Source organism: Ammospiza caudacuta, chromosome 13 (genome assembly GCF_027887145.1).
Source record: "Ammospiza caudacuta isolate bAmmCau1 chromosome 13, bAmmCau1.pri, whole genome shotgun sequence".
Lineage (NCBI taxonomy): Eukaryota > Metazoa > Chordata > Aves > Passeriformes > Passerellidae > Ammospiza > Ammospiza caudacuta.
Window position 1 is genome coordinate 21,194,238 of NC_080605.1, and position 26,898 is coordinate 21,221,135.

Here is a 26,898-nt window from a genome sequence, read left to right on the forward strand (position 1 = left end):
TGGTGGAGAACCGTCTGTTCAGTGATACGTGAGCGGGCTGGCCCTAGTTTGAGGCTCGCCTGCAGCGCAGAGCCCGCCGGAGGAGCGCGGGAGGGGCCGGGCCCTCAGGCCGTCCGCGGCCCCTCACACCGTGCCCCCCCCACCCCGTTACCGCGGGAACGGCGCGACCCTTCCCGGCAGCCCCCGCGCGCCGCCGCCACCATCTTAAGGCCTGGCAGCGCGGAGCGCGCCCCCGCTTCCAAGATGGCCGCCCGGCCCTCAGCGGGCGCTTCCGGCCCTGCCGAGGCCGCGGTTCTGGTAACGGCGGAGCCGCCGCGGCCCGGCCCGGGCTCGTCCCGCCGCCGCGGCTTCTGAGGCCTCTGGGAAGCGGGAGTGGCGGACATGGCGCTGCTGCTGCGGATGGGGCTGCTCCGCGGCCGCTGCGCCTTCTGGCGGCCGCCCGCCGCCGCCTGGGCCCGGCCCCGCGGCTCTGCCCTCGGCGGGGTTCGCGGCCTGCAGGTAACGGGGCGGTGGCGGGGCCTCACCGGGCACCGGGGGAGGAGGAGAACGGGGGAGAGGGGCGTTCGGGCTGCTTGGGAGGGACCTGTGGTTGTGCCGTCCCGAAGGTTCGTCCTGTGAGCGCTGTTGGTGGTTGACTTGGGAAACAACGTGGAAATAATGGAATGATTTGTGTGAGAAGGGATTTTATTCTTACCCCCTGCCATGGGCAGGGACACCTTCCACTAGCCCAGGTTGCTCCAAGCCCTGTCCAGCCTGGCTTTGGACACTGCCAGGCTTTACGTTCTAAGAACTGCTTTCCAACACGCCTTTAGAACAAAAAAAAAAAAAAAAAAAAAAAAAAAAAAAAAAAACAACAAACCAGACACAGAGAAGGAAAAGATAAACTATTAAGTGTTTTGAAGATAGGTTGTCTGTTTCTACTTGTACTTCCTTTGCTCTGGGTTATAAACATTTCCTAAGTCAGGTGGGAGGTGCCCAGCCAGGGATCCCTTCCAGGGCTCCCAGCTGCTGTCCTGACACTCACCCACAGCATTTCCCTGCTCAGGAATCCGAGTCTCAGGGAGGCACACAAAGCTTCAGCAGCCACATTGCTGTTCCAATTGTTGTCTTGTTTTTCTTTCTCTCCTTCCTCAGAGCCTCCTGGCACCAACACTTTCCCTACCACGTCGAAGTCTCGGCGGAGTCCTGACAAAACAACTCATAATTCGGGATCCAGTCAGACTTTGGAATCTCCTGGGTGAGTCCTGAGGAGCAGGAAGGGAAAAGGTCTGATTTCATAAGAGAATTGACCTTTCCTCGCCTTCCCCCTGCATTCCTGAAGGTGCAGCAAAGGTTCTGTTCCTGGATGTGGGAGCTAGGGGTGTTTGCAGGGATCCAGGGTTGTGTTTGGTGCCAGGAATGAACAGTGGCACCTTCCCACGAGGAGCTCAGGGGATTAAAGAAGTACTGGGTTGTTAGACTTTGGTTTGTAGCCTTTTTGGGCTTTTATTGGAGTATTCCCCAGTATGATTTAATTCCATTAGCTAGATTTCCTTGAATGAGCATTTCCAATCCCAAGCGTGAGGCTGTTCCTAACTGCCCTCACCAGTGTTAGCAATGACTGTGCTTTGGGAATGGTGTCCATGGTTCAGTACTAAAGAAATTCCTCCAAATTATTTCCCTTGTGCCATCAAAACAATCTGTGACCTGTGCTTGCCTGCAGGTAGCACTGCCTGGTTTGCTACATCCAGCTCTCGAGGGAGTAGCCGGAAGAATGGAGGATTCAAGAAGAAATCCCCACAGGAGGAGGATGGTATGTGTGTACCAGAAATTCTGGGGTTTACTGAAACACAGGGAGCAAGATCTTCCTTCCTGCTTCCCTGTACAAACCTGGGGCTAGGGACAAGCTGGAAGGAGTATTTTGGTTTAGGTGATGGACTGGAAGGTACAAGGCAGATTATAGAAATCCTGGAGTGGTTTGGCTTGGAAGGACCTTAAAGCCCATCCAGTTCCACCCAGCCATGGCAGGGACACCTTCCACTGTCCCAGGTGCTCCAAGCCCTGTCCAGCCTGGCCTTGGGCACTGCCAGGGATCCAGGGGCAGCCACAGCTGCTCTGGGCACCTGTGCCAGGGCCTGCCCACCCTGCCAGGAAGGAATTTCCCCTAATATCTAATCAGGGGATGAAAGATCATGAAAGTGACTCTTTGTGGGGCACTCTGCTTCCTGTGCAAATCTCCCCATTGCTGTTTGCCTTGGCATTGCCCCTTTGTGAAGGGGGACAGTAATATTACCTGGGGGTTTTGGGGAGGTTTTGTTGTACAGCATTTTGGCTTAATAAATTTGTATTAACTAAACCCAGTCGTTTAAGCTGGGTTTGGTTTTATTTGCTTTTATTTCACTTACCTTCAATATGGAGATACCCCTACTTCTAGTGAATCACAGAATTTAGATATAAATGCCTCAAAGAGCTCTTAGCAGTGTTACTAATTTTTCTTGGTTTTTCTTTTTTAAATCCATCTTTTTAGATACTGTTTTTTTTTTCTATGTCTTACTCTCCTAAGCCCCAGGCATGTAAAGAATCTTTTGAAAATGAGTTTTAACCTGTCAGTCACAGAGTGGCTTGGGTTGGAAGGACCCATAAAATCATCCAGCTCCCTGCCATGCCTCCAGAACTTTGTACTGCAAGTTGGGAGGCACTTAATGTCATTGCAGACTGTAATATAACTTTGTCATTTATTTTCTAAACCTTTACCTAGGTATCATCAGATGGTATGAGCACTTGGCTTTTGCTTTGTTGTGCTTAATAATTGAACTCTTTTGAATTTTTTGCTTTTGAAGTCAGAGGTCAGCTGCTGCTGACAGCTTGGCTGGTGTCACTGCAGTGTCCCTGTGGCAGGAGCAGTGCATTTTCCTTGATGCTAACGGGGATGAAGGGTTCAGTGGGGGGTGAGTGCAGCTCTCAGAGTCCTGGGAAGGATTGGGGTGTGGAATTGGTGTGTGAGGCCAGGGGATGGCTGGGCAGGCACCTGGCAGTGCTGTAGCTGTTCCCATCAGTACCCAGCAGCACGCTGTGCTCCGTGCCTCTCCTCCTGTGATTAATGGACAGCCTGGCTCTGGGAGGGGACTGCTGCCCCGTGTCTCCAGGGGAACACTTGTCTCTGCTGTAATTATTGCACAGAACTCTTCAAACTGTCACCGCAGCCCTTGCAAAGATTTTAATCAGAGAGTTCACATTTGGGGTTAATGGCAAATCATTGCTTGGTGGAGACTCAGGAGCTGGAAGTATTCCCACAGCTGCTGCTTGCAAGTGTCACATCAGTCCCTGGGACTGGTTCCTGAGTGCTGTGGGGTGCTTGTGGTGCAGGGGGGATGTTGTGCTGCACAGACAGTCACGCCTCACCGCAGCCGAGAAATAGATGGGCTTTGTACTTGATTAAATGAGACTAGAGGAAAGCTTGCTGTTGCCTTGCAGCTTTCTAGAAATGGGGTTCTCTCCTGAAATTATTCAGCTGCAGGTTAAAGGTCCTAGAAAGATCTAATTCCTGGAAATGGGAGAAGTTGTGTCAGGATGTTTCATGGGCAGCTTTCCCCTGGGTGGTGTTTTTGTGATCACACCCCTGACTGTGTGTGTTTAGAGCAGGTTATGGGCCTCCACTTGGTCTGAAATGAAATAGAGGAAAGTGCTCTAGCAGGAGCTGACTCTGACACCTCCAAGGAACTTGCACAACCACAGGTGGACTTTAGCTGTCAGCATTCACTTTCCTTAAGTAGTTTCTTTGCTCTGTAAAATCTTTTTATTTAGAACCTGCTCAGCTTTCCAGGATGTTGTGCAGACTTAACTCTTATAAGAGTTAAGACCGTAGTGGATGTCATCCTGCAGCCTTGGGATGAATTCCTGAGTGCTAACAAAGCTGGATGCAGCAGATAACACTTGGTGAGGGGATGGCAGGAGAGAACAAAGCGGATGGGCTGGACACGGAGCCTGGGCTTGTCACGGCCCTCTGAAATGATGACTTCTCTGCCAAGCTGCATTGTTTCTATTTAGGAACAAGCCTTTCCTGTTCAGAGTGAAGCAGGGTTGGGAAGCAGTGAAAAATGAGGCTGTGCCTCTGAAGGACAGAGGACTTTTTTTAGCAGCTGCCTGGGTCATATGTTTGTCCCTGGGTTTTGTTGCAGCGTGCGTAGGGCCTAATTGGTGACCGGTGATAAATGCTGGTGTCAGGACATTTGTTATGAATTTGCAAATAAATCAAATCTGAGCTGCAGCACTGGTGCATTAGAGCCCAGTGGCACAGAATGAATTTATTTCTGGGTGTGGAAGGGTATTTATGTGTGCCATGGTGCTGTTGCTGTTAAATTGTATATCAAGAGCAAGTGTTAAATTATATATTGGGAACACTCACATGTGACTGAAAAGAGGAGGAGATATTTGTTGTCATTTGAGCAACTCAAACACTGGCCAGCAGCTGACATTGAACTGTGCTGCGACAGCCCTTTACAGCCCACAGAATTGTAAATTTGCCTGTGTGATGCAGAAAAAATAAGTGTTGTGAGACTATAAAAAATATTTGATGGCAAATGGTTGAAGTAAAACATCCCTTTCCATGTGTCATTGCCTTAGTGTGGCTGTGGTACAATAAAAGTGTGGGAAAGCACATCCAGCATAGGAATCCCCCTTGGATACAGATCCTTAATGTGGGCAAGTTATCAAACCCTCTGAAACATGAGGTGAGTTGTATGGGAGAAAATCCAGGGAATTTGGTTAAGGCAGATGGATTTGCAGTGTATTTGTGTTCTGTGCTATCTCCCATTCTCTGCAAATGCAGGTATTTACTGAGGTGGTGGAAGCATTGCTGGAGTTGTGGTGCAGGTGCCAGGAGATCAGAGCTCACCTGGAAACAATAATGTGCTGTGGGATTTACCAGGGACACTGGGATTACTCCCAATATTTTCCACTGTGGAGCCATGTTGTATATGAAGTGAGTTGTAGTCATTCTGCAGTTTGATTTTTAGCAACAAGGATCCTGTGGCTTTATTTGACTCTGTCTCAATGGGGCCAGGCAAGAGAGTGTCTCATTTTAGCCTAGAGTGATATTTGGTGGCATTTTAGTGGGTTTGGTGCACTAGGACCATGGGAGCCCAGTCCTTCAGGGGAAACCAAACATGCAGCACAAAATCCCCCTCAAAAGTACCATTGTGTTAATCTTTGCCATTTAATTATCCCTTTGAGTCAGAGAACTCCACAATTACACACTAATTCTTTTTCCTCTGGTATCTTTTTTTTCCTAAAGAGGAGGAGAAACGCAGGAGGAGGGAAAACCAGATGCACCTGGAGCGTCTGCGGGCGCTGCTGATCCTCACCTTCGTGGTGCTGATGCTTCGCTTCATGATCGGCGAGAACAGGGAGGGGACCAACATCTCCTGGAACTACTTTGTCAATGAGATGCTGGCCAAGGGGGAGGTGCAGAGGATCGAGGTGGTGCCTGAGAGTGACATCGTGGAGATTTATCTGCACCCAGGTGGAACTCCCCATGGCCAAGTTGTGAGTGACTCCCTACAGCTGGGAATGAGCTTAGATAATACTGCTGAAGGGGACTGAATTAGTGGTCAGTGAAACTCCAGCTGCTAAACTTGCTTTAGTTCTTTTCTTTCTTGTATTTGAAGTTCAGGGGGCTTCAAGCAACTGGAAACTAAGACTTCAAGTTTGAATGGTAAAAATAATTAATAATGGCCTGGGGGAAAAAAATCTAGTGTATCTCTAAAATGCTGGAGAAACTGAGTTTTCTTCTACCAACTCAGTCTGATATGGGAGAAGGTATCCAGGTGATTGTAAACTCTTATGACTGGATTTTGTTTCAAAAATTTTCTGCTGTTTGGGTTTCAGGCATGAGCGTTCTGTCAAACTCCATCAGCCTTTTTTCCTAAGACCAGAGGCTTCCTAAATTCACTCAGAGCATGGTGTCAGTCATCTGCTCCCGTATTCATTGATGCAGGATCAAAGGGTGTGGCACGAGGCTAATTTTTTCCTGACCTGTCCATGCTGTGCCCCTGTGCTCCTTGCAGATATTGATATGTAATAAATAACATTTCCCTGCTGCTGTGGCTTGCCTGTCCCCAGAATGTGACCCTGCTCTACACCATGCGCGTGGCAAACATCGACAAATTCGAAGAGAAGCTCAGAGCTGTGGAGGATGAGCTGAATATTGATGAGAAAGACAGAATCCCCATTTCCTACAAACACCCTGGCTTTTATGGAAAGTATGATATAAATTTGTTCTTACTGTTGCTCTTGTATTGGTGACAGCATCCTTTACTTGGAAAAAAGTGACTTTTGGCTAAATGTTATCTAAATACAGGACAGAAAAGTGAGCTTGGATTTGGAACATTGAATGAATGTTTCTGGAAGATAAGGTGCTTTAGATGTACATTAATGTTTGAAAAGTGAGGGTCTTAAGAATTCTGTAATTGCAACGTGCAACAGGCCAAAATGTTTCAGGTCAGGGTCACTGAGTTCTTGTTCAGCTGAGCACTTTTTGTTCTCATAATCAACTATCCAAGTGCAGAGTGTGATAGAAATCTTGGCAATAAACGATGTTACAGCCTGGGCTGTGGAGAAGGCTGGGGATGCACTAAGCCTTCCTTCCTCATTATAATGCTTTGATTTTCCCACTGGAGATGGCCAGTGTGTGTAATTCCTCCTCCCAGACACCTTGTAAAAATGTGAAGTTTGTGTCTGAATGGATACCTGGGCTGGATTTTGTCCTCTCATCACCATTTGGATGTTTTTAACATGTAGTTGAATATATGAAGATAAGCTTTTTTAACTAATCATGCAGTATGAGACCTTCAGTTCAAATTCAGAACTTGCCAATTTTTCAGACTTACGTGTAACAGGAAGAGAGGACTGAACAGACAATCAGCCCCCAACGCAAGCTGTTTCCCCTGCTCCTCAAAAGAGATTTTACACCAGTTTTTAAGAGCTGTGATGGGCTGTTAAGTCTCTCAGAAGACCTGATGAATGTCTGGAGGATTTGGTCTCAGTCTGGAGCTGGAGCCTGTGAGGTGCAGAGCCTTTGCAGGGCTCAGCTCGCTCCATGCTGTGGGCGCTCAGGGTGTTTCGGAATTAATCCTGTTTGCAGAGCAGACAAACTGAAGGTGACTTTCAGGTTTCAGTGTTGCCATTGCATCTCTCACTGAGCAGAAACAAATGCAGCTGGGTATAGAACTCCTGCTGGTCCCTTGCTTCAGTAAATCATCCCTCTGTGAGAGGTGGAACACACGTTCCTGGTGTAAAGATAAGCACAAAAGTGTGGCGAGGCCGGATGGTTCCTCAGGCATGTGGAGCAGAACAGGGGCCCACCAATCTGAGCCTGTCATCTGGCATAGGATCATTTTTCCTGCTCTTAGGAGCATCCTTTGTTTAGAGCTCACAGGGTATTTGTCCTCAGCACGTTTGTCCTGTAACTGTGTTAGACCTGGGGTGTTATGGCAGCTCCCCATCTCCCTTCTAATGCAATGGGTGTTCCAAAGGATTCAGAAAACTGACAATGTTGGTGCTGGAGCACTTTTTTTCTGGCATAAAGGACTCCTGAGTAGGATCAAGCAGTCTCTTAATGGGAGACCCACAGAGTGATTTCTGGCAGGATTAGGAGGGTTGGAATCCCTATTGTTAGCAGAGCCTGTCCTCTGCAGTGAGCTCCCTTTGGAGGCACTGCCAGCCCCGGTGGATTCTGCTCTGCGTGTGATCTGAGTGCCTGGAAGTCCTGCTTGTTTTAGAAGCAGAAATGCCTCTGAAGTGGATGGTGAGGTCGAATTTCCTCCACAGCTGTAGGCAATGTTTGCCAGTGTCCTCTGCTTAACTTCTTAGGTTATGTAATGGTTGGGGTTAGGGGTTTTATATATCTGTATAAAAACCTGTGAAAGTTCCATGTTCTTAACCATGTCTGCTCGTTTGCACTGTACCTTAAATGTCCTTTAAAAGTAATATCAGGTCATATTGACCAGGTGAAGCTGAAGGCTTCAGTTTGTTCTTGTCTTTGTCCTTTCAGTGATGTCCTTTCCCTGATAGTGACCCTGGTGGCCGTGTCCATGCTGTGGAGCATCTTCCGCCTCTTCAGGGTGGCGAGCAGGGCCGGGGGCTTCAACGCCTTTGTGAGTAGCCTGGCTTTGAGCATGCTTTGCAGCCTGTGGGGAGTCTTGGCTTCTGCTGGGTTATCTCCTCCCCTTCTCCCAGCAAAGTCAGTGCAGGATGAGGATGAACTGGTGCCAAGGACTCTCCAGCCTTGCCACACCTTGCATCCTGTGCTGATCATCTCCCTGGCTGGTACCTTAACTGGCCTTAGCCGAGGTCCCTTCCCTTCCCAATGGCAGGAAGGGCTGAGCTCAGGGAATTTCAGTCCAGTTTGCTGTTTTCAAAGCTTGCTAATGAGCTGCAGCTGCAGATGGTGTTTTTCACTGGGCCCTGCCAACATGCCTCCCATACAGCCAGAAGTAGGAATTGCTGCTTTCTGCAAAATGAGTTCTCAATTTATAAAATATGTTCAGATTCTGGAGTTCATTACGTGTTGGCCTGTTCTGCTCCTGCCGCATGCCTCGCTTGCAACACCAGGCAAACCTCCTCCTCCCCTCTCCCACCCTGGCCTGGATCAGCTGATGGAGCTGTAGGAATCAGCCTGGGGTGCTCTGTCCCTGACCGCAGGGATTGGGATGAAAACACAGTGAATTCAGTCCCTTGTTGGATTTCCCACTCAGTCTCCTCCGCAGTTCTCTTTTGGCTTTGAGATTCTCTTTGAACAAAAGGATGCAGCTGCTCAGAGAAAAGGAATATTTTAAAGAAGTGTTGAGTAATGAGGCCTTGAGGACTAGATTGTGTCCTTGCTTAAGTGAGGACAGCCAGGCCCTGAGTTTAACTCTTCCTTTGGATGTTTCTGAGGCCTCAGAAGCCATAAACTTTCTTCTGAAAGAAAAAAACCTCCTCAGTAGCTGCTTTGAGTAGAACATACTGAGCAGTTATGAGTGGGATGTTTAACTGAATTCTTGTTTTGACTCTCGTTGTGGCTTCACATGCAGCAGGAGATGGAAACGTGGTGGCTGTTCAGTTTAAGAACCTGTAGTTTTGGCCTGGGGTGTTTCCAGAAGAAACCAGCAGCAACATCAAAGACTGTGCAAAGTGTCTGTGCTTTCATAAGTATTGGCAATTATTTACCACTGACAGTTATTTGCCATCAACACATATTCCTTGGAACTATGACTGTCCCAGTGTATTAAGGATCAGAGCAATTAGAAATCAGGGAGGAGATCCCAAATCAGGTTTTGGACATCTGCATGTTTTTAATAAACATTCCTGCTTGGTCTACATGGAGTTTGAACTGGATTGTTTTGGGACTATGACTGCAAGTTTATTCTGTCTCTTCCCAACATGTGGATAAATAAGGTTTGAGTCAGCCATCCATCTGGGAACTTTCTCCAGAGCAAAAATCCGTTAAACACCAGTGCCTTGGTGAGGACTTTAGTGGTGTTTGGTAGGGACATCTTGGCTGTCTCCCTGGGCTGGGCTGGCTCCCAAAATGTAGCAAACAGCCTTTCCAGGCTGTTGCCTTGTTCACAGTTGTTTGGTCCTTGTTCTGCCTTCCCCAGAACCAGCTGAAGATGGCTCGTTTCACCATTGTGGATGGGAAATCTGGAAAAGGGATTGGCTTCAAGGATGTAGCAGGAATGCATGAGGCAAAAATGGAAGTCAAGGAATTTGTGGACTATTTAAAGGTATGTAAAAATAGAACAAAAAACAAATGTTTGCTGCCCTCCTTCTGGGATAGAGGGGTGACCTGGGGTGGGGATGCTCTCCTCTTCATCCTTCATGGTTCTGGGCAGCCTCTGTTGAAACAAGCTCTGTATCTCCAGTTCCACAATGGGAGTGCAGATGGAGCTGCCCCTGTTGGCAGCTCAGTGTTGCCCAGGCTGAGAACATTCTGGAGAAGCTCTGGGAAGCCCCAGTGTGGTGCAGATGCTGGTCTGAGCTGTGGCTCTGACCCAGCTGTGCTGTCCTTGCAGAATCCTGATCGCTACCTCCAGCTCGGGGCCAAAGTGCCCAAGGGTGCCTTGTTGCTGGGCCCACCAGGCTGTGGGAAGACTTTGCTGGCCAAGGCCGTGGCTACAGAGGCCCAGGTGCCGTTTTTGGCCATGGCAGGCTCCGAGTTCGTGGAGGTGATTGGAGGTGAGGTGCTCTCTTTGTCTGTTGTGGAGGTGGGGGGAGCTGGCTGGGCTTCCTGCAAAGGACAGGGCTTGGCATGGGGAGGGTGAGTTGGATGCTTAGGCTGAAGATATAAAAGGCTTTCAGTGATGCAGTTCCTTAATTATGTAGTATCTGAAGTCCATTTCTGGTTGCTGCTTTCTGACAGAGTGCAGCTGTGGTCCTTCACCTGCAAGCATCCTCTCTGGCTTCCCTGTACCTATTATTAAAGCCCTTGACTGAGGCTTCCTTCCTTGTATGGAAATGCAGATGGGGAAAGTAGGGCCTCTCTGTGCCTTGGGATTTCCATCCTTCTCCTTTTCTTCCTTCCTCACAGATCTCTTGAGAGCCAGTGAGGGTCAGTATGCAGGAAAATGTTGACTATTTGTGCTCTGAGCCGTGGGAGGAGCAGGAGGCCATGTTGGGAGCTGGGAGCGAAGCTCCTCTTGCAGCAGCTGTAGGAGTCCCTGCAGGTTTAGGAGCCCGTTTAACCCAGCCCCAGGACGCACTGAGCCTGAGGACCAAACACGAGTTCTGGGAGGGTTTGTCTGGTCTCAGGTGTCTCACTGAGGGCCAGCAGTGCTGCTCTCCAGCTTTGCTGCCAGCTTTAGCTGTCAGGCTCACAGCGTTCCCTCCCTGCAGGCCTGGGCGCCGCCCGCGTGCGCAGCCTGTTCCGCGAGGCGCAGGCTCGCGCTCCCTGCATCGTCTACATCGACGAGATCGACGCCGTGGGCAAGAAGCGCTCCACCAACGTCTCTGGCTTTGCCAACGCTGAGGAGGAGCAGACCTTAAACCAGCTGCTGGTGGAGATGGATGGTCAGTGTTTCTCCCTGCCCTTCTCTCCTCAGAGGTCCAGCTGTTGGCTGTTCATCTTTGCCCTGCTTGAACTTGCCTGGCCTCTGTGGTGTTGTCTTGCTGAAGTCTGAACCAGTCTGAGCCCATGTGCCCCATCACTAGTCCCTAAATCCAGTAAAATTTAACCCCCTGAGTTTCAGTCCAGCTGGCCATTACACGTTGTTGGATACTTGTTGTATCCAGTCTGAGGCAGGTAGTGGTTTAAAGCCTGTCAGAGTTTAGAGTTCAGCTGTCCTAAAGGGACAGGAGTGAAGTAATATATCAATTCTCCTGTCCACTGCCATATGTATGTGTTGTCTGCCTTGACCACAGGATCTCTGAGATGAGAGAGATAGGCTTTGCAAACAAGTCCTGGTTTGAGGCCACACTTGGGTTTGGTTTCTGGCTGTTGTGCACCTGGAATTGGCCCTTTGCTCAGACACCTTCACACAAAGAATGCTCCTTTGGCAGTCCTTAGTGCTGTCTCTGTCCACCCCTGCAGCACTGACCCAACTTGTAATATTTCTGTTACTAAATCTTACTATTGCAGGGTGAGGAATAGCCAACTATCTGCCCATGAGGAAGAGTTTGTTTCAGTTTTCCCTTCACTGTAACTGTGACTCATAGCTTGACTGTCATGTTGTCTCATCACACTCTTCATATGAAAAGCTAGAAGCCATCATGCACCAAAAACATCCCCAGACCCAGGTTCCAGCTGCTGGCTCTGTACTGAGTGTTTCCAGTGAATAGATGATCCTGACAGGAGAGGCCAGTGCTAACACAGCCCAGCAGTCCTGGCTTGGGTGGGTCCTTTTCTCCCCTAACAGTTTTAGGGTGAGCTGGCCTCTGAATGAAATGGAAGCCTGCATGTCTATTCAGGACTATGTTGTCAGTACATTCCACATCTCTAGCCTAAAAATGAAAATGTCTGATTTCCATCAGTCTGTAAAAATTAGGTGTGGTTTCCAGAGTGTTTTCCTGGTGAGTCTCAATGCAGAAATAAGGGTTCAGCTCAACTGGAAAGTGAGTTTAGAAGGTAAATATTATCCTGAGTGTGTACTTTATAGTCCCTTGTTTGCAGTGTGCTGCTGGTTTATTTTTAAATCTATATTATCTCATTCTTTATTCGTGTCTCACACAGATCATATACAGAGTCCTTAATTTTGCTCAGTGCTTTATCAAACACACACTAAAAAAAACAGTGCAAGGAGTTGAGAGTGTCAAACAGGAGACAGCTGGCAGGGATGTCAGCCTGGTGCTGGGAACATGGGATCAGCAGGGATCCTGGCACGTGTCACTGGAGTGTTACCTAACGGAGTGTGTCACCTAAAACAACACTGATGTGCCACGTGCAGCACAGCAAAACAGTTCCCAGGTTGATGGAGAGTGACCTGTTTAGGAGGGGAGCAGTTCTGCCCCAGGAGTGATGAGTGTTTGTAAGGAAGCCTTGAGTTGAAGGTTGAGAGCTCTGGTTGAGCTTAAACTGAGGGCTTGAAGGCAAGTCAATACCATAGACCCGAGATGGGTGTTCATTGGAGAAATAAAATGCACAAAAGCAGATCAGTGAGTCACCACTGATTGTTGGATTTCTGTGATTGGATGAGATTTCTTGGAGGGAAGGGAAAGCCAGGAAAGGAGGATCAGAGCTCTGCAGGGAGCTGAGTGCCCCATGAGCTGCATGGGGTGAGTGCAGGCTGGGCTCAGTCACATTTTGGAGAAATCAGAGGATGTTCCCTGAGCAGCCCCGGGTTCCTTCCCTCTGTCAGTTTGCTGTGAGCTGGGGAAGCACGGCCGTGGTGGGAGAAGGGGAGGGGCTGGGGAGCCTCTCCACAAAGGCTGTTTGTGCGCGCAGGGAGTGAGTGACGCACAGAGCCGGCTCTGCCGGAGCAGGTGCTGCTTTCAGCAGTGAATCTTCCTCTCAAGCCGCAGACAAGCGGAAGAGGAATGTGACCCAAATCTCTCCTCTGTTCTGCATGCTCTGAGAGGAGCTCTGGCAGTCCTGGCCTGAGCTGGGGGTTTGTGAATGGAAATGCAGCGTGGCTTTTGGTAGCAGCTCTTCACCTGGAACCTCAGACAAGTCCTGAGCAGTGCCATGTGCAGTGCTGAGGCTTCCTTCAGGAAGGGGCCCCATTTCAGTGCCACTGCTCCCAGGAGATGTCCAGAGGCTTTTGGAGGGTGACACAGTATAACCCTGCAGGTGAGATGCCCATCAAGCAGTGTGCTGCTCAGTGGGAGCAGGGCAGCTTGAGTAGACTGTTTTTCCCTTTCCTTTCTGGAGTGGTTCCTTTGTGACCCTTGCAGGAACTCTTTTCTTCAGGCTGCATTTTCAGAGCTCTCATTTGTTGCTGTGATGAGGTGTTGTTTTTGTAGCCCGTTCCTTTGGCTGATCTTTGCCTGTGACATGCCAGGTGGTGTTGCATTAAGCAAGTGGGGCAGAAGCTGATGTGAGGAGGATGCTCTCAGTGCTTCTCGTTTTTTATTTGTTCTAATAGTCAGACCTATTTTAAGAGAGTCTTCCCAGCTGCAAGGCAGATAATGCACTGTGCCATCTAATCCTGCCATTCCTGGAGTGCCTGCCAGTCTCTGCTTGTTTATCCCACTCCAGAGTTCAGTGTGATACACGCCTGAAGGATGCTGGGCTTCATCCTCTCGGGCAGCTTATTTAGGCAGGAGCCTGCAGAGAGGGAGCACCAGGTCTGCTGCAGCACAGGCTGGCACAGCCAGTCCCCTGCCTCACCTGGAACCTTGATCTGTGCTGAGCTCTTGCACGCTGACACATTTGGCAGCTCTTCTGCTGGAGCTGAGAGCTGAAACCGGCCCAGCTTATGTGCACGGAGCCGCCTCTCCACAGCGTGGGACTTGGCACAGGGAAGCACATGGGACTGTGGTGTCCTTTCCCTGGGAAGGCTGCTGTGTGCCAGGGCTGGGGAATGTGCTGGAAGCAGGTGACTCATGCCCAGGGGCCTGCAGGCACCTGGGGGATTGCAATAAATAACCGTGTGGGGCAGTGATTCCGTGGGAGCTCTGGCTCCTCACCCAGGCAGCACAAAGTCTGCTCCTCTTTCCCCTCCTGCAGCTGCCAGTGCCCTACCTTCCCTTCTCCAGAAATCCTGTCTGTCTTTGATGCCTCTGTTGAGGCTGCTCCTACTGGCTTGGCCAAATTCTGTGCTGGTAATCAGTGCAAAGCTCTTGGGTTGTGTTTTGTGTCTGGTGTGGATTCTGCACAGTGCCTGTAAGAGGTGAGGAGGCAAAGAACAACTCGTGCTGTAACGTGGCCGTTGTTGGGTGGCAAAGCTGTCCTCTCTCTGAGCAGCTCGGAGGAAAGCCTGTCCCTCCCTTGGTGGTCTGTCTGTGACTGAAGGCTGAAATAAATAAAAATTGAAAGGGTTTTCCATGGAAATTTGTGGAGAAGGCTGTTTCAGCTAGGAAATGCTGCTTGTACAGTCTGGAGCTAAAGGCTCAGAAATTGACTTATCCTGGGGGTGAGAAGGCATCTGTGAACTCATCAAAACAGAGATTCTGGGTTCTAGCTGGAGCAATTTCCAAGTGTGGCAATAGGAAGGAGAAACTGAAGTCTTAAGCCAAGACTTAAATAAATGAAAAGGGGATTTCAGAGTATCCATGATAACCAGGGACTGGCCTGGGTCACCTGGGAGGTTCCTTCCTGGCTTTGCTCCAAGCTGCAGGGGACACTCAGCCTCAGCAGCCCAAAGGGTGCTGTGCACACCCTCTGGCTTTGTGTAAAGCTGTGTACTCCATCCCCTGCCTCCAGCCCCCTGTGTGCCTGCTGTGCAGTGTGAGGTGGGGCAAACCTCCCACCCTGGTCCTGTTTTTGGCAGGAATGGGGACCACGGATCACGTCATAGTGCTGGCATCCACCAACCGTGCTGATGTCCTGGACAACGCCCTGATGAGACCTGGGAGGCTGGACAGGCACATCTTCATTGATCTCCCCACACTGCAGGTAGGTTTCACCAGCTGCCTTTCCTTCCTGTGACTGGGATGTCCCAGCCCCTGCTGGTCTCACTGGGCTGGCAAGGCTGAGCTTGGTGGAGGTGTGGAGCCTCTGTGCTCTGAATGAAGGATTTGTGGTGCTAATGCAGTGGCCTGCTCCTCTGCAGTGACAGCTCACTGGTCTGGAGATCTCTGCTCTGGTAGACCCTTGGCAGTGAATTCTTCTGTGAGGTTCCTTTTGCCATGCAGATGCAGAGTTATGTTTGTGTCTTCTCTTCAGGAAATTGGGAAGCACCTAATTGGCAATTGGCTGGTGTGAGAGCTTAAATTGTCATGTGCCTTGAGCACTGTTTGTTCTGTAGGTTTATTGCCCTCCCTATCCTTGTAAGGCTCCTCATTTTCCTTTAGGCAGCCTGTTAAGTGACTTTCTCCTTCTGAATGCTTTTTAAATCCATTTACAAGAGTCTTCCATGTCTGCTGTGTTGACATTTGTAGCAGAGTTCTGGGAATAGGCTCAGCTGCAGTGAGGATCTGTGTGCTGTGCCAGCACAGGCTCTTCCTCTCCCATCTGTGCTTCACTGTCCTCCGCAGAGTTTTCAGTGAAAATACCTTAAATGCCTGATAGAATCTGGCCCCGGAAGCATGAACTGTGCAGCTGCCCTGAAGAAGGAAGGGGAAAAACCCTGGCAACTGAGCCCATTGTTTGAGTCAGGATCTCCTGGACCAGCTGAATGAGTCACTGGTGGCTGCTCGCCAGCAGCATCTCACCCCCACCTCCATCTGGGAAATGGGTGCAGGCTGAGGAGCTGCTGGATGGGCTCTGCAGTTTGTGCTTTGTGCGGGTCGAGGCAGTCAGAGCTCCTTCCCGAGAGGGCTTGTGTGGTGGGGGAGAAGTTAAGAGAGATCAGAGTGACAGTGAGGAGGGGAGAGTGGCCCTGAGAGAGAAAGCTGTGACTCAGGGGGAGCCTCGTGCATCTGTTGGGAATGTGAGAGCTGGGTGTTTATCAGGGCTGCCGGAGCACTGGAGCTCTGCAAGGAGAGCCCTGCCCTCTGCCGGCACTGTCGCTGTCCCCTCTGCCGGCGGTGCCACCGCCCTGCTCCCTGCCGTGACACAGGGCCCCGTTGTGACCCCTGGCCTGGGTGTTCTTTACAGGAGAGGAAGGAGATCTTTGAGCACCACCTGAAGGGCCTGAAGCTGATCCAGGATGGCAGTTTCTACTCGCAGCACCTGGCAGAGCTGACCCCAGGATTCAGTGGTATGATGTGTCCTTGGCTGCTCCTGCTCCACTCCCTGGGTGCTGGGGGTCTAACAGGGAGTTTTGGTCAAAAAGGGCTTTTTTCTCCATTTCTGTGGAAAACAGAAAAAATAGTGGGAAGCTGACCAGCTCCCTGGTGAGCTCTGCTGAGCAGTAATTCATGACTTTTTTCAATTTTCTGAAATATGCAGGACTAGCAGGGTGGGGAGGTATTGAAAACACGCTTTTACAATGCCCAGGTGCCTAACTCCTAAGGGAAGGAACCAGTCATGCTCCTCTCAAAGCTGTTGAGGAGGTGCTGCACTTCAGAGGAGAGATTGTTAAATTGATTTATGTTACCAGGAAAGTGATGGAAGGAACAAGTAGGAATTATTTTGCTGATCAGAGTAGAAATTGGACAGCTCTGCCTGGCTCCTGCATCGAGCCTGCTTCCAGGGTGGGTCCCTGGGAGCTTGAAACGGTGCTGAGCAAGGGGCTCCAGAGTTCCTGTTTATGTGGAGTTCCTGGAATGTCCTTTTGGGTTTCCCCTCTCCCAGGCCCCAGCACGCTGCTTCTCCGTGTCTGCTCTCAGCACCCCCCACCACCATCACCACCCACACAAACTGGGAACAGATGTTCCCTCTCTGCTCTCCAAGGCCAAGCAGAGCAGCAGCCTGTGCCAGCCCACTGCCCACAGCAGCCCTGGCCCTGGGAGCCAGCCTTGGCCCCAGCCTGCTCCTGCATTGCTGAGCTCTGTGTGGTGTCAGTGTTCCCTGCCAAAGCAGTTGTATTATTCAAATCCAACATCAACACCATGGGCTGGGGCTGCTCTCTGTTCCCAAGGAACAAAGAGCACAGCCTGTTTGGCTTGCTTAGGTCCTTCTCCACATTTGTTTGTGCCCGTTCCTCCTCTGAGTCCTGTGTCCCATTCAGAGCCAGTGTAACTCTTGTGAACTCGTGTCTGCAGGAGCTGACATAGCAAACATCTGCAATGAAGCTGCTCTCCATGCTGCCAGGGAGGGCCACAAGTCCATTGACACCTCCAACTTCGAGTACGCCGTGGAGAGAGTCATTGCAGGTGAGAGCTGCAGCCATTCCATGGAGTTATGGACTGCTTTGGGTTGGGAGGGACCTTATAGCCCATCCAGTGCCACCCCTGCCATGGCAGGGACACTTTGCACTGTCCCAGCCTGGCCTTGAGCACTGCCAGGGATCCAGGGGCTGCTCTGTGCACCTGTGCCAGTGGGTTACATCCCAGAAAGACAGATGGGTCCAGAGTGTGCTCTGGCCTGAAGGTCTCCAATGACAGTCACAGAAAGTTCTCTGAAAAAGACCCAAAATGGCTCCATCTTCCTGAATCTGGAGGAGTCTGAACCCATAGCTCAGGGAAAATGGCCACTGGCAAAATAATAAAGAGGAAAATTCTAATCCATGTCAATTTTTCAGTTTAGAAGGTTTGGGGGGTTGTGGGTTGTGGTTTGTTGTTTTGTTTTTTTTTTTTTTTTTAACAAGAAGAGTGATAATATCTCTGAATTTTTCTTGCTGCTCTGGACACCTGCTACATAAATATCAATAGCAAATAGTCTCTGCATCCTCACCAGCAAGAAACTAGAGATTTTTCTTTCTGCCCTCCAAGCCCAGGCTTTGATGAATTGGCAGAATAAACTGCAAGACAGTGGAGCACTGTTCTCCCTCTGAGAACATCCTGTGGCCTTTCCCTGCTGCTTGTGCCACTGCCAGGAGAGGAACCTCTGGAGATTTCCCTGTGTATTGCAGGGAGGGGAAAAGAGTTTCCAGGACTATAGACTTCACCTGAGGGACTTGGACCTGGTGGGTTTTGGGCTGAGCTGCCGTGGAGCCAAGCTGTGGCTCTCATAATCAGACACTGAACTGCTTCCAGGCTCCATTCCCAGCAGGAGCCCGGGCACACAGACTGGCACTCTGCCTTTAGAGTGGAACGTGAGGAACAGGATGTTTGTGCTGGGTCAGTTATTTCCTGATCCTGGAATTAGGGCCTGAGTGTTTGCTTTATCAGAAAACGCTCAGAGAAGTCCTCATTTTAAGCAGGATGTTTGAGGAGATTCCTCACAGCTTCACCTGTTGCAGAAAAACAAAACCCTTGGAGTGCTTTGGTTAAAAACACAAATCCCAAATTGTACCCAGGAACTCCCAAGAGTGGACAGGGAGGCAGCTGTAGTTGTAGCACAGAAATTCTTATCAGCTGCAGCAAATATCACAGAATCCTGGACTGCTTTGGGTGGAAATGAACTTTAAAGTCTATATTCCATCCGCTGCCACGTGCAGGGACACCTTCCACTATCCCAGGTTGCCCCAAGCCCCATCCAGCTTAGCCTTGGACACTTCCAGGGATGGAGCAGCCACAGCTGCTCTGGGCAGCTCCTGCCAGGGCCTCCCCACCCTCACAGGGAAGATTTTTTTTCCTGATATTCCAACTAAACCTCCTCTTTTTCAGTTTGGAGCCATCCCCCCTTGTCCTGGCACCACATGCTCTTGTAAAGATGTGCTCTACTTTCCCATCTGCAGGAGCACAAGCACCAGACTTGTAGAGACTCACTTGCCTTTTCTCTCTGAGCCTTGCCTTAGTTCCCCAGACTGGGAAAAGAAAGCAAAAAGCAGGGAAGGCTGTGGGGGCTGGCAGCAGAAGGGATCTCTGGGATCCATGTGCTGGGGCATGGCAGGACATGAGCTCTGGCAGTCAAAGCTGCCTGGCCTCACTCAGGCTCTGGTGTGTGTAGGAAGCCACGGAGTCTTTTTGTTGCTTAATCAGATTCTCTCATATTAGCAGGACGGGCTATTTTTTGTAGACAGATTCTAAAAGACCCCAAACAACCCCCCAGGCCCCTGTATTAAATGTACCCTTTCCATGTCATAGGAATGCTTCTGGGTTTCACAATCCAGAGGACATTTCAGTTCCTATAAAAGCTTTTCTTGAAAGAAAGAAGATATTACTGTGCTTTCCATTAGGAGCTTCTGGTTTTAATAAGAGTGGGGTGGAATCAAAAGGGAGCTCTGCAAGTCCAGAGGCCCCGTCAGCCTTAAAGCTTTGTGTTGCTGTAAGGGAGGAGCAAGAACTTTTCTCTGTGGTAGTTCCCATTGTGTTTTTAGTTTGGGAACAGAAAGCAGTCAGTCAGGTCTCCTGGGAGTGAGGGTAGAAACCTGCTGAGCACACTGAGGCTTTTAGGGCTTGGCTTCAGAAAATGGAGCCTGTTTTCTTGGTGGGGTTTGTGTGAGGCCAGCAGAGATGCACCAGAGTTGTTTCCTGGGTGGCTTGTGTCATGAATGTGATAACTACAGGCTTTCAGGGCACTTCCATGCCTGGAGATTATGGAGGAAAAGAAATAATCTTGGTGGGCACACTGTGTGCTGTTGTGAAGGGCACAGTCCCTCCCTCAGTGGGCTGGCAGGGATTTTTTAAGCGTCTCTGTGTATGTATGTGTGTGTGTGTATATATATATATATATATATATATATATACACATATATTTATATTAATAGATACATCTTTCTGTGGAAATAGCCATACAGGGCCATGCTCACACTCTGCTGGGGGCAGGGTAAGGCTCTGACTGATGAAATCAAGGCAGTTGCAATTAATCTGCTGTTCCATCGTGCCTGGCGGGGCACAGCAGTTTCCAGGGTCCCTGAGCAGTAATTTTACTAGATCTGCCACACTAATTTTGTTGTTTCCTTGTTTAATAAAACCCTTGACTTGGTTTAAAAGTTCATGTTAATAGAATGTTGTTTTCCAAGGCATGAAGCAAGCTTGGTGCAATATTGGTTCTGACTGGCTGCTCTCCGCTCTGCTGCCCTGGGCTCTGTGTGGGGACTCTGGCCTGCAAATCCTGGGACATTTTTGCATCCAACATTCTGATCTGTAATTAGTGCCTGACAAACTGTGTGTTCTGTACTTATTCTTCCTATGTGCTAGAAATTTTACTTCCATTCTTTTATTTTTTTTAATCCTTTTTGAGCTTGCTGTGCCAAGTTGGAAAATAGATACTTTGGAAAATCACCTTCCTGGAGGAAGGGTTAAGTGTGAGTTATGGCTTCATTTGCTGGGTCTCAGGAGCCTGGGAATAAGCTCATATGGAGCATGCCATGTGTAATCAGAGACATTTCCAGGCTCTGGAGAAGGATTTCTGTATCTGCTCCTGGACTTTAGCTGATTTGAACGCTCTTAATGCACAATTTTCTCAACTGGGACCTCATATATATGATTCGACATCTCTCTTCTCTCTTGTTCTGCCTAAGGGACTGAAAACAGCAAAATGAGTGTGAGACTCTAGCTAGTCTCATTTTGGGTTTTGTTGTTTGTGATTTTTTGTGTTGTTTTCAGATTTTTTCTGCACAAAAAAAAAAGTAAGCTGCCTTTTTACGGATCCAACCGTGGGAACAAGGTTCTTGAGCTGTGATCAAATCAAATGTCAAAGTATTTGTCTAATGATTAAATCTGTTGTAAGGAGAAGTGGGAAAAGTTTTTGCCAGGGTTTTCAAGCAATCCCAGGCATGGATTGCTTTCCCTCTCAGGGCCAGGGAGCACCTTTTCCAAACATTTTAGCCAAAGGGGTTTTGCTGCCTCCTCCTCCCCAGAGTCAGCACAAACAGTTCAGCCACGGGCTGTGCCCTGGGCAGGACCAGGTTATGCCCCACTGGTTGCACCTGTTGATAACTTATCATACCCTGGTGTGTGTTCCCACAGGCACTGCCAAAAGAAGTAAGATCTTGTCACCAGAAGAGAGGAAGGTGGTGGCATTCCATGAATCCGGGCATGCCCTGGTTGGGTGGCTGCTGGAGCACACCGAGGCTGTCATGAAGGTACCTCCACCTCCAGGGAGGGCAGTCCCAGGGCTTCCCTGTCCAAGATTGGTACCTGTGTGCAGCTCTGCTCAGCTCTGTGAGCCTGGGGCTGTGCTGCTGCAGAAAAGTAAACGGCAAATACAGAATCACAGAATCATGTTCCTTGGAAAGGACTTCTGAGGGCATTGAGTCCAACTGCTTAGCACTGCCAGCCCACCACTAAACTAGGAGAGGTTCAGGCTGGATATTAGGAATAAATTCTTCACTGAAAGGTTGGTTAAGCATTGGAATAGGTACTCCAGGGAGGTGGTGGAGTCACTGTCCCTGGAAATGTTCAAAAACAAATGGACGTGGCACTTCACAGTGTGGTTCAGTGGGCTGGTGGGATTTGGTTGAAGGTTGGGCTCGATGGTCATGGAGGACATTTCCAGCCTTAATGATTGTGTGATTATATAAGCCATGTCCCTAATTTATGCTGTAGAGAAATCCATTATTAGGCTCCATTGATGACAGTGCTGCTGCAAAGCTGATTAACAGCTATAGGAGAAGCCTTGCAATTAAAAATTACAAGCAACCGAGTCTCCTGGTGCTGCTGCTCAGTCATGCACTTCCAGGCTGCTCCTTGTGTGCACACATCCAAATGTGATCCCTTTCCCAGCACGTTGCAGGCAGTGAGGGCCCTGCAGGAGCCTGATACTGATGGAGAGATGTGTTTTCCAGGCTGGGAGGTTGTCTGCCCGAAGCCCTTCTCTGCAGGGAAAGGCCTCTTTGGCACCCTGGGATGTCATCTGTGCTCATCTCCAAAAGCAGGGACACTGGGGAGGTGGGGAGTGAAATGACAGGGGTGACAGCTCCTTGGCCAGTTACCAGCAGCACATTCACTCTGAATGACCCATTGTGTAAGCAGAACTGGTGTTAATTACTCTCATTTAGTGGGTGGGGAAAATGGCTGTTATTTTTCTGAAGGCTCCTGTCTTTCTGCAGGTAGTCTCAGGGGTTCTGGAGCAGAATCAGTGAACTCTGTGTGGCCTATACACTCCAAAGTAACTCCTAAATTTCAGGATTTCTGTGACTTGCTGTTAAGGATGATTTCCTGAGCAGGAAGTGTGTTTGTGTGTGAAGGCAGAGGAATGAGGACACGCTGCTGTCCTCGCCCATGTCTCTGCAGGCCAGCCTGTCCATGGCTACGGACAAACCTCACTGGGAATGCAGAGGCCTCTTGCTGCCCTCCCTGTGGTGCTGCAGGGAGAGCTGTGCAGGTCTGTGAGCTGAGGGAGCTGCTCTGTGTCGCAGGTGTCCATCGCCCCTCGCACCAACGCGGCTCTGGGCTTCGCACAGATCCTGCCCCGCGAGCAGTACCTGTTCACCAAGGAGCAGCTGCTGGAGAGGATGTGCATGGCCCTGGGGGGCAGAGTGGCTGAGGCCATCACCTTTAACAGGGTCACCACAGGTGAGGAGCCAGAGCCTGGCATGGGCAGGTGGAGGTCCAAGGGGATCTGAGCAAGGGATGGAGGTTTCCTGTGCTGGCAAGAAGAAATGTCACACTTGCAAGCATGGAGGTCTTAGGGCTGGTTTTCACTGTCTTGTCTCAGATTTGTCCCAAAGCTTAAAGCCACATTTACAGCTACTGGTGAGGCTCTTGAGAAGACCTAGAACTTTCTTTGCTGTTTCCAACTGGTTAAATCCAAATAGGATCACAGAACGGTTTGGGTTGGAAGGGACCTTAATGTCCATCTCATTTCACCCCTTGCCATGGGTAGAGACACCTCCCACTAGACCAGGTTGCTCTGTGGGCAGTGGCAGGTCTGGACTCAGGTGGGCTGGCCACAGAAGGGTCACTCTGTCGCTCCTGGGACCTGCAGGAAGGTCCCTCAGTGGGTTGAGTGTTCACCCCCATGGCTGCAGTGGGTCCTCTGCTCTCTCCCCTGGTAGGACATGTGTTTGTGCAGAATGTGCTCTCCCTGCACTGAGCTGAGAGCTGGCCAGCAGTGTGTGTGTCTCTTTCCTGCCCAGGAGCACAGGATGACCTGAAGAAGGTGACCAAGATAGCCTATGCCATGGTGAAGCAGTATGGGATGGTGCCCAGCATCGGGCAGATCTCCTTCCCAGACCCCGAGAGTGCCCCTGGCATCGGCCGGCGCCCCTTCAGCCAGGGCCTGCTGCAGATGATGGACCACGTAAGGCCACCCTGGGCTAAGGGGTCCTTTTTGTCCTTTGCTTTCTGCACTTCTCTGAAAAATGGCAAGTGGTTTGCACCCAAACAATTGGCATTTTGCTGTTGGCCAGTGAGTGAGCAGTGACCTGTTCCATGTGTCAGGGCTGTGCAGTGGGGCAGCAGAACAGGCAGAATCCCACCTGGCTGTGAGTTCAGCCTAGCAGCCTGTGCTGTGCAGGGCTGGGATGGCAAGAAACCTGTGTCTTAAAGTCACAGTGTAGATGTGTGCGCTTCCTAGACCAGATCTAACCAGTGGTTAGATGGTCAAACTGACTGCAAATCAGCCTGTTTTGACAGGAAATTTGGCTTCGTTCCTGAAAAAACACATTGCTTTAGTTCAAAAGCCAAAAAGCTGGAAACAAATAAGCTCTATTTCAGAAGCACCATGGCTGTGCTTCCTTGGGATTTGTGCTGAGCTGCACCTTTAGCTCCTGAACAGCCTTAATCTGCATTTCCCATTGAGCTGTGCTAGGGCAAGACTTCACTGCCCCTCATCACCAGCACTCCTTGGGCCTTTTTCCAGCCAGTTTATCCATAGTTTCTGTGCATGGGAAGCACATTCTGCCTGCCTCAGTTTGCAGATTCCATTCCTCAGCGCTCTCCTTGTTTAGCCACACATTGTGTTTGTTGCCACCTACACCCCACCTCCCTCTTGTTGTTTCTCCAAGGAAGCCAAAACCCTGGTGGCTCAGGCTTACAGGCGCACAGAAAAGCTCTTGCTGGAGAACCGGGACAAGCTGCAAACCGTGAGCTGAATTGTGTGGGGGTTTGTTGGGTGGTTTGGGTGTTTTTAACTGGTGGTTTTGCTGCTTGCTGTGCTCTGTAGCTCAGCTGTTGCAGTGTTGTCTCTCTCCTAGAAAGTCTTGTGGTGGGAGTGTTGGGAACGAGTGACTGTTTACTGTGTATCCCCCAGATTGAGAGCAGGCACGGGAAGAATGTGTGTGCCTTTCCCAGCAGTGAGTAGTCTGCCTCCTCACACCAGCTGGTGTTTGCAGGGTAGATAGAGGAGGAGTGCTCTGTGGAAATGATCAAAGCTGGAATTTGTGTCCTTCACCTGCACTTCTCTGCTTGCCTCTTGGCAGTGCAATTTTCTGGAGAGCTGACAGTGGCTGTTTTTGGGAAGCCAAGCCAGTAATCAGGTGGACAGTGTCTGGCTTTGGTGCAGGAAAATAGTGCCTTGGCTGATGGGGGCTGGTTCCTGCTTTCTGGTGACTCCAGGCAGTTTTCACCTCCTTAATGACGGATACACCAAAGAATCCTTGTTGCAGAGACAGAGCTTTGCCTCCTCCCCTTTGTGTCCTGAGAGTCCCAAACCAGTCACACACCCTGGCACATCCCCACCTGTGCCCAGTGCTGAGCCAAGCTTGGGCCACAGCACCCTCTGCATCTCCTTGACTTCCCTTCAGAATTCCAGTCCGTGACTTCCAAAATGACCAGGGGTCAACTGAATGTTCCCTATTTTGCAAATCAAGCAGTTCTTTTCCTTAAATCCTCTTTTTAAACAAACAAGAACAACAGCAACAACCCCTTCAGCTACTCAGTGCCAGGCCTCCAGTGCGTGGTAAGGAGGGAGCTGGGACACGCTGCTGTCCCCGGGACAGTGCCCTGGCAGCTCTGGAGCAGGGATCCTCAGGGGTGTCTCTGCAGGCTCCTCTGTCCTGCTGCTGCCATGTAACAGCAGCCAGATGTTTGCTAGAGGCTCAGCACAGAAAAACTTTAAAGTGCAGCCAAAGTATCTCCAGAGTCAGTGTTTCGGTTGCCAGGCCAGCGTGTCACATCTCCTCAGCAGGATGGAGCAGTTCCACTCTGGACAGCCACCTGCTGCTCCAGAGGGGTGGTGCTGCTGCCAGAGGGGCCAGAGAATTCCACTCTTCTGCAGAGGAACTCGTGCTGACCTCCAGCCCCTGCCTGCAGGAACAGGCAGCTCTTTGTTAGCTCTGTGTGTGCAGGGAGGGCTCTGGCTCTGCCAGAGATCTCCCTGCTGCTGCTTTGGCTCTTGGGCAGGGCCACAGGTGCAGTGACAGTGGCAGGAGGGACGCTTCTCTCATTGTTCCCGGAGCTCTCGTTGCAAATCATTCCCAGGAGCTCGCTTTGCTGCCTGCAGTCACGTTGTGTGTTCCTGGCCAAAGGTGCCCTTGGGAACGGTGCTGGAGCCTGGAGAATTTGGGGTCACCCCATCTGTGGGGGCACAGCCAGCTCTGCTCCTGGGGGCTGCAGGTGCTGGGGCTGAGTTGAGCTGACAGTTCAGACCAGCTCAGAGAGGCAGGTCTCTGCTCTCTCTGGGGGCTCCATCCCTCATTTTGCCTCCCTCCCCTTTGCAGCTGTCCAATGCCCTCCTGGAGAAGGAGGTGATCAACTACGACGACATCGAGGCGCTGATCGGGCCCCCGCCCCACGGGCCCAAGAAGATGATTGCTCCTCAGAGCTGGCTGCAGGCTGAGAGGGACAAGCAGGACGCCAGGGAGGAGGAGACACCTCCCCAGCCCCCGAGCCACGAGGAGGAGGAGGAGCCACGCCTGAGACCTGTGTGAACCCCCTCCATGTGGAATGGGGGCTTCTTTTGGACACAGAGCCTCTGCCTCCTCAGCTCCAGAGTCGAGGTGCTGAGCAGGGAATTGCTGTGCTGCTGCTACCCCAGGTTTAGGGATGGCTATGTGAGCTCTTGGAACTTTATCCTGCAGGAAGGAGAACTCCTCAGGATTTCAGAGTTGATTCCTAGCTGTGGAAGTTTCTTGTTCACAGGAGCAGGGAACATATTCCAATGGGTGGAAAGTCCCATGTAAGCCACTGCTGGCTGTGCTCTGTGCCATGGCAGGAGGGCAGGGCTGTGCCCTCAGCATGGGGACACCCCTGTGGGGCTGAGCTGGGTGCTGCAGCTCTTGTGTAACCTTTGAACACAACACACAAACAGCCCTGGCTGGAATAAACTGCCCACAACGTGCTGCTGTGTGTGTACAATGTGTCAGGCTCTGGGGCTGTTTGGCACACATGAAGCTCATTAGAGCTGTGGAGTGGTACAGGACAAGAGCCTCCTTCTCCCTAGTCAATAATTTATGTCCAGCTTTTACAGCAAGCTTTTCCCAAGCAGAAGTTGAGGCAAAAAGAGCTGAGCAGTGGGACATGGAAACCAGCTGTGCAGAGGGTGACTGAGCACACATGGGAAGATGTTCTGAGCTGCAGAGGTGCTCTTGGAAATCCAGCAAAAGCAGGTGTGTTTGCTGGGAATCCTCAGGAAAAGCTCTTTCATCCTCGTGGCTGTTGCAAAACACGCCCTGCTGACAGGGTTGTCTGGTGTTCATCAGGAGAAGCATTAAAGTGGTTGTTGCTGCCTGGAGTGCCCTGGCTGGCTGCATTTTTAGGCAGGATTATTGTCTGGAGTTACTCCATCAGGACTGTCTGTGACCTGAGAGACCCCAGCCCCAGCCTGGCCTGTGACAGCTCCCAGCCCTGGGGCCTTTGCCTCAGCCCCAGGCTCCTGTGCTGGGTCAGGCTGGAGCTGGGAGCCTCCTGCTCCCTGAGAATGTGAACGTGTTCTGCACTGTGTCTTCTCCCCTGTCCCAGCCCAATCCCTGGGGTCTCTCAGTGCCTAGGCAGTGATTTCCCTGGAGTTCAGGGACACAAGTAACTTTCTAC

At 50.5% G+C, this 26,898-nt stretch overlaps 1 protein-coding gene across 1 annotated transcript; it reads left to right on the forward strand.

The window, feature by feature from the left end:
• Positions 1 to 256: 256 nt before the first annotated feature.
• On the forward strand, positions 257 to 26,599 carry SPG7 (SPG7 matrix AAA peptidase subunit, paraplegin). The gene is made up of 17 exons (XM_058813350.1): positions 257 to 498; positions 1,135 to 1,237; positions 1,703 to 1,792; positions 5,273 to 5,523; positions 6,100 to 6,239; positions 8,030 to 8,132; positions 9,618 to 9,743; positions 10,032 to 10,194; positions 10,852 to 11,025; positions 14,883 to 15,007; positions 16,151 to 16,253; positions 17,200 to 17,310; positions 20,953 to 21,068; positions 22,344 to 22,500; positions 23,064 to 23,227; positions 23,934 to 24,011; positions 25,587 to 26,599. Exons 1-17 carry the CDS (start codon positions 382 to 384, stop codon positions 25,794 to 25,796), a joined length of 2,331 nt encoding a protein of 776 aa, XP_058669333.1. The 5' UTR covers positions 257 to 381; the 3' UTR covers positions 25,797 to 26,599.
• The last annotated feature ends 299 nt before the right edge of the window (positions 26,600 to 26,898 follow it).

Coding starts and splice junctions, on each gene's coding strand:
- SPG7 (XM_058813350.1), top strand. CDS start 382: ATGGCGCTGCTGCTGCGGATGGGGCTGCTCCGCGGCCGCTGCGCCTTC. Junction 16,254..17,199: donor GCTGACCCCAGGATTCAGTG/GTATGATGTGTC, acceptor TCGTGTCTGCAG/GAGCTGACATAGCAAACATC. Junction 22,501..23,063: donor CTTTAACAGGGTCACCACAG/GTGAGGAGCCAG, acceptor TTTCCTGCCCAG/GAGCACAGGATGACCTGAAG.